This window comes from Monomorium pharaonis, chromosome 11, assembly GCF_013373865.1.
Source record: "Monomorium pharaonis isolate MP-MQ-018 chromosome 11, ASM1337386v2, whole genome shotgun sequence".
Taxonomy (NCBI): domain Eukaryota; kingdom Metazoa; phylum Arthropoda; class Insecta; order Hymenoptera; family Formicidae; genus Monomorium; species Monomorium pharaonis.
In genome coordinates this window covers 2,955,263-2,965,210 of record NC_050477.1, presented here as the reverse complement: position 1 = coordinate 2,965,210, position 9,948 = coordinate 2,955,263, and the positions used below count along the sequence as shown (strand labels likewise).

The 9,948-nt window shown below is 35.5% G+C and overlaps 2 protein-coding genes across 3 annotated transcripts in view; one reads left to right on the top strand and one right to left on the bottom strand.

Moving 5' to 3' along the window:
* Positions 1-189: 189 nt before the first annotated feature.
* On the top strand, positions 190-2,990 carry LOC105838333 (PSME3-interacting protein). Of its 2 annotated transcripts, none has more exons than XM_028193842.2 (6): positions 190-304; positions 413-605; positions 1,058-1,156; positions 1,455-1,671; positions 2,076-2,140; positions 2,221-2,990. In XM_028193842.2, exons 2-6 carry the CDS (start codon positions 509-511, stop codon positions 2,571-2,573), a joined length of 831 nt encoding a protein of 276 aa, XP_028049643.1. In that variant the 5' UTR covers positions 190-304; positions 413-508; the 3' UTR covers positions 2,574-2,990. The 2 variants fall into 2 exon arrangements, with proteins under 2 accessions (XP_028049643.1, XP_012539293.1); XM_012683839.3 differs by having other exon boundaries at positions 213-349.
* A 2,419-nt stretch (positions 2,991-5,409) lies between these two features.
* The window catches only part of LOC118647897, an 11,217-nt gene continuing 6,678 nt past the window's right edge, over positions 5,410-9,948 (bottom strand). Inside the window, exon 2 of the mRNA XM_036293833.1 lies at positions 5,410-7,195. Coding sequence (XP_036149726.1) covers positions 6,688-7,195 — 508 coding nt within the window. The 3' untranslated portion in view covers positions 5,410-6,687. The remainder of the gene's footprint in view (positions 7,196-9,948) is intronic.

Here is a 9,948-nt window from a genome sequence, read left to right as displayed (position 1 = left end):
CAATCACGGTCGCGGTGCATCTCACGATTCACAGACCCTTAATTATGTGCACCGTGTACACCGAGTGCGACCTGATTGTCCATCTCGCTGATTGGTCGATGATTGGACACAATGTAGATAGAACCTTCCGATTGGTTCGTCAACTGAAAGGACTCCAATACCTGTCGCTACGAATGGTGGCTGTGAGCGAACGGGAAACGGGACATAACGGAAGATGTAAAAACGCTCTATGTAAGACGGTTCACCATTGACGGCATTGACAGATCACTCGACGCGAGAATATCATCATATGTTCTTTTCTACTGCAAGTGATAGTTATCTCGAATATTTTCAGATATTCCATTAGAACGTACGCGGATATAAAACATATATTTACATACATGACATACAATTGACGATTTTCTACCAACAGATTATAACCATACACCTTGTTGCATACGAATAAAAAAAGCATTCGCGATTGTTGTGGATTGTGCTTCGTCAAAAACGTTATTTACAAACGGTGAAAATGAGCTCGGGTTTTATATCTGAAGCCGAGATTGCCGAGCAACGGCGGATGCGACAAGAGGAATGGGAACGTGTACGAACTGCCGATCAGCCTTTAGGTTAGTTTCAACGTTCTGCCTACATTTTATATAGTTATATATACCTACATTTTATACAATTCTTATACGCAATTGTATTTAGGCAGTTTTAAAAATATACACAGAGAAAATGATTTTTTAAATGTTTTTTCTATTTGTTTGGATGTTTTACTTATTTCATTCATAGGTATAACATAATGTATATGTACGTTATACAAAATATTATCTTTATTGAATGAAGACAGTATTGTTTTATTGATTCAAATAGTGTTATTAATAAATAATCAAATATTTGTTTCTTCAAATAAACAATTTTATTCCAAAGCATATATTTCTTTGTTTTTAATAAATTTTATTAAAACTAAAGCAATCTTTCTCTGTATATATTTTATTATGATGATTATTAAAATAAAATCATTGATTTTAAATATTTGTAAATAATTGATAAATATTAAGCATTCTAACAATTACAGAAGCTCCAGATGAATCTTACGATCCTAGATCCTTATATGAGAGATTACAAGAACAGAAAAATAAAAGAGACATAGAATATGAAGAAGCTCATAAGTTAAGTAAGTGAAAACTTGATTTTGCTTGAATCATTCATCTGCAACAAGTTCAACAATAGGCATTTAATTTCTACCACCATGAATTGATTTATTAAAGATACAAATTATTGAATTACAATTTGTTTTTTTTTCAATTTGTATTGTTTCTATGACAGTTGGTATAATTTAAATAATTTAAAAATTTCAACATTATGAAAATGTTTTAATATTTTTTAATGCAATATTTCTGATATTTTTAAATCTATTGTTAATGTTTCAAATTACATTTAAAAAAATATATCTTGATATATGTATTTTTTAGAAAATATGATCAAAGGGTTAGATGATGATGAAGTAGAGTTTTTGGATTTGGTTGATAGAACCAAGATGGAAGAAGAACGTAAAAAAAATCTTGAAGAAGAGAAAGAAATGCGTGATTTTAAAGCTGCTGTTGCTTCTCTTCAAGAACAGAAATTAAATGAAAAGTTAAAACAAGAATTAAAGAATCCAACTATCAATAAAAATGCTGCCGGTGGAAGGTATTATTATTAAAAGCAAATAAATAAATACACATATACATATACATGTATAAAATACAATATAATATATACTGTAATGTGAAACCTTGTGTTATAATTGTAATATTATATTCAAGTTTCACATTACAGTTATCTATTTTCAAAGCTACATTTAGAAAAAATTATTTTATCTAAATGTTATTAGTATTATTCAAATTATTACTGTCAATTAGTATTATTAAATTCATAACTTTACATCAAACAAATAAATACCGCTTGAAATAAATATTATTGGTTTGATATAAAATTATTTAAATCAAGTAATTTTTTTTTATTACTAAATAATGTTAAATCAAATTTAAGCATAGAGATTGTTAAATAACCTATTAATCTAATGATAATTATATAATTTTCTTTTTTGATAGTCGCACTTTGCAGTTAAAGTTACCTGCAGGCGTTATATTAAAACGATCTGACAAACAGAAACAAGGTAACATTTTAAACTATTTTCTGAAAAAATTGTAAATATATATTTTATATAATGTATTAATTGCTAATGTTTTGTTGTAGGAGAAAATAAAGGAATAAAAAGAAAATTGTCACCATCCAAGGAAGATATTGATACTAGCAAAAAGGAAGAATCACATGCATCTTGTGAGCCAGTAGCGGATACCTCTCTTTCTAGTCCCGAATCGGATAAACGAAACGATAAGAACATACCAAGTGAAGTGAACACAAGTAACGAATATAGTGGACTCAAATGTATTGGCATATTACCTGGTCTTGGAACATATGATAATTCTAGCGACAGTGATGGTAGTTCTGATACAGATCAAGAAACGGAACCAAATCCTACCGTATACGATATATTAGGCCGAAAAATAAGATTAAGGAGTGATAAGAGGAAATTGGAATCGGAATGAGACATATGTAAATACATACGTATATATGCATGTTTGTACGAATGTATGTATGTATGTATGACAAAATACATTTGTGAATATATAGAAGGAACGATGATAATTATTATCGTTAATATTGTACCGCAATCGATTATGTTTACATATTTGAATATACTTTTTACTATATATATTTAACCAAAACTTACGCTCAATTTCTAGCTATTTATTTTTTAACAGAGTTTTAGAACTTGCCTGTTATAAATTTATCGATCATCAGTTGTATAATTAATGTGTGCTGATTTCATCGATTATATTTATCATAATTTCAAATTTCGTATTGTACATATGATTTAATTGTGGCGCAATAGAAAAATTGGTGTAAAATGTATTGGAATATTCGATTTGCCAGTCAAATAAATAATTAGGTATAAATAAGCAGCTTATGTATGTTTTTTAATGTATTTCTTTGCTATTTCTTTTTGTTCTGTAATAACTCACGACATTGTAATTTTTTTAACATCTACTAAAACAGTTTAAATCACATTATTATTTAACGTACATATCAAACGTTAGATAAGGTTTTTTTTTAATTCATCGATTGATCAATCGCATTAAAACGTAAATAATAAACACGTAAATGCAATTTTATAAAAAATCGCATCTGCCGCGTAACACGGTTGATCAATCGAAATTGAAAAGCCCGCCCGTATTGTCAAGTCGGTTGCGCTTCATGAATATCGCTTCTCTAATGACTCTTGAACCGTGGTCGATCTCGCGAACCGCGAAACGCGTCCGAACGTGTCTGAATGTGTTGCGACGTGCGACGAACGTTGCGGCAATCGTGCTCGAATGCACCGTGATTATCGCGATCGCGTTCGGAGTAATCGTGCGCGAAAGGGTCGATCGCGGAGGACGTTACGTTCGGTATCGTTACGGCGATTTCGGGGAAACGACATTCGGACAATCTGGAGTCGTGCACACGCCTGGCACCTCCGTTCGAAATGCCCCTGTTTCGCGTATATTTCGCCAAGGTGCATCGCGACGATCATTGCCAGGTATGTCGTTCGGTAAAATTAACGACGCTTTTCGATCGTCCCGTAATCTGCCGATAATCTGTTATCTTGGTCCATTTTCGAGGTTTATTTAAATATTTTTGTGACGCTGTTCGTTAAACAAGCACTTGCTGCGCAAGGTGGCGCTACCGTTGCCCAGTATCGTTATTCTGCAACAAATCTGAAGTGTCGGGTTACGTTTCGAATCGTATTCAAATCGTTCTGTCGCGCGCCAAAATTTGCGAATGAAACATTGGACATCGTTGGACATCGCCACGTCGGTCGTGTAATGTGTCGAGCATCATGGACGTGATCGTCGTTGCATCGATTTCGGTATCGGCAATCTTGAAGTCGATCGATATTTTTTTCACGTCCTCTCCCCGCTGCTTGCATATATATATCACGTTATTTTTCCGTCAAAATATATCGAAAATGCAAAAGGCAGTTGCGGCGCTGTAAATGAAACATATTATATATATCTTGATTTTTCAACTACATTAGCTTACGTTGTTTCTAATATTTGATGGCTACTTCGGCTACTTATTGAATATTTGCTGAAGCATTTTGGGGTACATTTCTATCGTATGTACCGTGTGAAATTGGCGTCACATCGTTGGTCGACGGCGTGTGACGTCAATTACAGTACTTTGAGCTTCGCAGGGCAGTAATGGCGGAGGGTCACGTACGAATCGGTCGTTCGAATCGCTTCGCGTTATTTCTCGCGATCGTTGCTTTACCACGTGAATTTAGTGCACGAACAACCGTCACGAGTGTCCCGCGCGAAGTGCCGTATATCTGTGACACTTGCGGTGTTAAACGTATCACATTGCATGGACATCGCGCTGTCGCACACGAATATCGCGAAGAACTTGGCAGAAATGGTGAACAAGTGGCAAAGTGTACCCGGAAGTCGAGTTTTCGCACATCCGAAGCTGCCTTCGTCCGTGTGCAACGAGAGGACCGTCTGGCGCGGGATCAACAGCATGAACACGTATGTACACCTTTTCTCTATCGGTTTTTCTGCATTTTCGTTGTTAGACCGATTTTTTTTTTACATCTAGATTATTGTGTGTCAATTAATTTTTCTGAAATAAATTCTTGTATCGGAAATTAATGCTTTAAATCGTCATGTTTCGGGGCAACATATTTTCAAACACGTTGCTTTCTCTCATCTTTTATGTTTCATATCATTTTTCACGAAAAGTATGATTCAATCCTGGATCCAATACTTTGAGATCGGCAAGCATTTCCGCGTCCAGCGGGCGGGAACATTTCGTATGGCTGAACTACCGAGTCGATAAACCATTGGCGCGACGTTACCCACATTCGGACATTCGAAATTCTTTGCATGCTTCCGCGTCCACTCGATAGGTAAGACGAATTTTTTACCCGGAATGAGCTGTGTTGTGCAGTTACAAATTTTCCCGACAGATGACGCGCTACATGCGCGAGAGATTCGATTCCGTCTCGCGTCAAGTTTATATTACACCTGTCGTTTACGTGGCTTGTGTCTCGGCCGTCTCTGTTTCCAAAACGGTCCACCTCTCCTTTTTCCCTTGGTTCCAGTTACGAAGGTATATTAATATTATCCTCATATAGCCTCATATTTCTGAAAGAAAATACATTCTTGCTTTCGTCACCACATGCGTAATTAATAACCTATGAATTGGATGTGTTTTCGTACGATAAAAAAAATCACGGACCGAGCCATCAATTTTACTTATATATATATATTTCAATAATCTTTTGTGCAGGTGAAACTCAGGCTTTTATTTTATTACGCGAATCTAATCTATTTTTATTTATTCGGACCTTTCCCCTCCTTGCCCCCCCCCCCCTCTCTCTTTCTCTCTCTCTCTCTCTCGTCGCACGCGGATCGTTCCTGAAATCTGTACACATGATTTACATGGTTCCAAGACATGGTCTATTCTCTCAACAAAGGGTCAACCGAAATTTTATTACCGAAATGGAATATCGAGAAATTTTTCTATCCGGTTGAAACACTCGGGCGCTTTCGCGATTGCGCCCGCCGAACTTGGACTCGGTCGACGAACGCCATTTTGTGGGTATATATGCTTAAGTACCAACGATCGTACATACAAACGAGCGCAAACGAGCGTTTGAGCGATATAGAATAGGCCAGAATTGTCATTAAGCCCCGTGGATGGTTTCCCATTGGGACCCGTGGGATTTCCCGGCTGCGTATCGCACATATACACATACACACTCGCGCGATACCTAACTACGCGCTCGTGCGTGTGAGTGTGTGTGTGTGGAGCGTGTTTTACCCCGATTCCCTTGATTCTTATATCGATCCGACAGATCTGATATCATCCAACGTTATCCCCTGGGCTCTCACTCATCTGCCGACAAAAGAGCATCTGTGCGAGCCGATCCGTAATGCTCCTGCAACCTGTTCACAAGTAGCTCGCGCCCTACGCGCAGCATGAATTCATTATCAGTCTAGTATAAACATATTGCCTGTATATGGATGGGGTGCTGTCAGTCAACGGTGCTGCGCTTCTCATCCGAGTCATTTCCGTGCGTATACATACGTACACGGCGATCCCTTTTGTCGCGCGTATTCAATTCGCGCGATTCGCATCTTTCTTTTTACTTTGCGGGGAGGGAAGGGGGGGGGGGCGGGAAGAAATGACATTGAACGCGATGCCATCGCGTTGATTAACGCGAAATTGCAGTACATGATGTGTCGTATCCCCTTAATTTATGTTCCTCTTGTTCTTGTGAGGATGGATGTAATTTTGTAAAATACGTATTTTTTTAAGAAATAATTGAGTTAAATTAATTTGTTTTCTTTATTAATTCCCAGGGATGAAGGATTTCACATGTTTTGTTATAATGGACCCAATCAGATATCTATAACGCAGAAATCAAATGACGGTGCAGTCTAAAATTTGACGAAACACAGAGGCTATTATTGCGACTTGTAACATTGCTGCGTGAAGATGCAGTTATTTCTATTGTAGACTTATTGTTGGATCCGCGTGCACATATACATACACACGAACGACGCATACGTTCCCGCTCGCGTTTGTAGGTACACACGCTACGCGTGTGTATGGTCAATCCCGACCTGGCTGTGTATGCAGGACTGCGGTGGCAGGTGACGGCGTGTTGTGAGCTGCATAATGAATAATGCGAAAGCCGAACCACAAGCCGTTCCTGTCCTTCCACTTGGCTGACTGAATGACAGCCAGTCTAGGAAAAACCACTGATTGGCTGTACATACCCCCCCCGGCTCTCGTGCTTGTCACATCCTGTGTGTGTCTACCTGCGATCGAAATCAAGCTGCACGACGAGACTTGATTTTCGTATTTCTGGGACACGCTATCGGCAAATTCACGATAGATTTTGCGAAGCGTCGCCGACGCCTGCGAGGAGAGAGAGAGAGAGAGAGAGAGAGAGAGAGAGAGAGAGAGAGAGAGAGAGAGAGAGAGAGAGAGAGAGAGAGAGAGAGAGAGAGAGAGAGAATGAAAGAGAAAGAGAGATAAAAAGATGATGGCGAATATCAAAAATAACATTGACGTTTCCGAGATCCAAAATTTCATTACATTTATTATTTCAATGATAAAAAGAGATTAAGCACCGTTTTATTATAGTGCAACGACTTGTCGTAAAATGCTTTGTTTTTCTTAAAGAAACTACAAATAGTACGTCAAACAAATTTTTAAAAAGTGTGTTAATTTCTGGACCATTATTTATGCAAGCGGGAAATGATCTTATATGAGTAAATAAATGAAAATTGTAAAATTATTGTGAGCGACAAGTTAATTCTCTCTTTATAAAGTTAATCTCTGTTTTTATACTTGGAATAATAAAGCTAATAAATCTTGTTTCAAACGTTAGTGGCACATTTGGTATATTACTGTAATTTATTTCTTATAAACATCAGTCGATTGTAATTTTTCGATAGCGTTTTTCAAAAATACCAGAAGGAAAAATCAGATTTATTGTGCAACTTGATTTGATTTCAAAATTTGAGCTACATAGTACATATTTTTGTTTTATTTTTAAATTATTAATATGAAAAAATGTCAAACGAGGGAGAACTATTTAACTGGTTGTTAAAAAAACCAATTTTTATAATTAATTTTATAATTATCGCGAGAGAGAAAGACAGAGAGAGAGAGACAGAGAGAGAGAGAGAGAGAGAGAGAGTGAGAGTGAGTCTAACTAAAAATTAACCTAATACAAATAAATCAGCAACGTAGCAATATAAAAAATGTAAACTCGAGCCACAAAAGAGTATCACGGGAAGTATATCTATAGGATCAAAAGTCAGAAATCTTATCAATCATCGGATGATAGATATAATTTAATAATCATATTAGTTTGTTAAATTTTAAACTATTAGGCTGATTATTTTTATATTTGAACATTATCTTGTATACCATAAAAGAAAAATTACACTGCTGAACATGAATCGATATATATTAGATATAGTTAATTGTTTAATGGTAATATTTATATATTAATAGGTTTTTTGTTCATATTAGCTTAATATATACTCATATCAATGCATATTTAAAAAATTTACATATACGCATAAAAAAATGGGAGAAGATGATATTATGGCTACTCGTATTATTCCTGTTATTAGGTTTATAACTTTGATTCTAGACTTGATCGAATAACATATTGACGAAATGTAAACGTTTTCAATTTAAAATATTGATTATTAACAAAGTTATTGTGCAAAATGTAAATGAGGTAGGGTCATATTACCACTTTCTCCTCTATTTTAATAACATTATATACTGAAAATATTTTGCACTAATAAATAGAAGAATGCTGTGAATAAATAATATTTTATTAGCATTGATACTATTTGTAAAATATGATTTTCATTATTGCGGGTAACAAATAACATTGTTTAATAACGATAATAATTGTTGCATATAACGTAGCAGTTTTCGATACTAATTTTAGACCGATTTAAGAGGGTATAAAAGTGTTGGGATTTTACGAGCTGATCCCACTCGATCCGGTACTCGAAACACATTTCTAATGGGAACGGACAGTGGGTTGACTACCCTTTGATTACATTTAAAGTAGTTTTTAATACTCGGCAGCTTAACAGCGATTATGAGAGTTAGACATTTAGTGTTCGTCAGCACTTTTCATGATTTTATTAGTCTTTAAAAGAAAGTTTAGTCCATATTCTATTTGCAAATATTTGTTTTTTTTAATGAAACAGAAGTATTTCTAATTTGGCAAATTATATTATAAAAAATTTAGTAATATTTAATGGAAAATAATTTTGTGTGTGAAAAGTAGAACAAAATATGTAGTAAATACAACAATTATATTTATTTTAAATATTATAATTGTCTAAATCAATCGTTATCTTCAGCAATATAATTTATTCACAAGGAAATTAATATTTATTAAAAAAGATTTTGTTTACATATATAACTTTAAATATGTCTTAAATTAATATTAATCATAGCTCAGTGTTGCCGATAAAGAATTAAATATTAAAGTAATAAAGAAACTTGCTGATTACGAACTAAAAAATCAATGCATTAAAGGCTAATATGAACCGGACGTAAGATAGCGGTGCAAATGAGAGAACGAAAGAAATTTTAGTACTCTTAAAGCAAGTAAAAAAAAGAAAGAAAAAAAGCAATTAAATATTTACGATTCGACGCTACGGTGAATTTAGTGTAATATTTCTCTCTCTCTCTCTCTCTCTCTCTCTCTCTCTCTCTCTCTCTCTCTCTCTCTCTCTCTCTCGTTTTACTTGTTAATTATCGTAAGGCAAAAGGCCAATAATGATCCCACACAAAATCGAATGCGATTTTTGGTATCTACCTTGTCCCCGTACAATAGATAAAAGTGCTTTTCCGGAAAGCTCTCTCACGCTTTTCTTCTTTCGGATCTGCATACCATCGTGCTTTCCGTTTCCTAGAACACTCCTTGCACGCAAATTGGGGTCAACGTGAATACTTAATGCGAAACTGTGGTCGAGCAGGAGTCAAGGTGCAGTGATGGGAGGTAGAGAGGAAAAGGCCGTTTGCCGTTCGCCTGGCGTGCCAACTTAGTTAGGCTGTCTAATCAAACGACTTCACACGGTACATCAGCGATGATGTATGCAAAACGGTTTCTCTCGTTTGCAAGAATTACTTAAAATCATTGATCTCGCAGGATTACAAAATATTACGCGTTCATTTTCGACATTTGTGTTGTAGGAATTGTGCGCGTTCGAAGTTTGCAATCTTCTAACACAGTTATTAAACTGCGATCTTTGACGTTTGCAACTGCGACAGTAAACGATAATTGCATTGCGGATTATCTGATTATAATACAAAAACTATAAATTG

What these genes read in the sequence shown, in the direction of transcription:
- LOC105838333 (XM_028193842.2), top strand. Translation starts at nt 509, where the DNA reads ATGAGCTCGGGTTTTATATCTGAAGCCGAGATTGCCGAGCAACGGCGG. An exon ending in AAAAATGCTGCCGGTGGAAG is followed by an intron (nt 1,672 to 2,075) that starts GTATTATTATTA and finishes CTTTTTTGATAG; the next exon opens with TCGCACTTTGCAGTTAAAGT. An exon ending in ATCTGACAAACAGAAACAAG is followed by an intron (nt 2,141 to 2,220) that starts GTAACATTTTAA and finishes GTTTTGTTGTAG; the next exon opens with GAGAAAATAAAGGAATAAAA.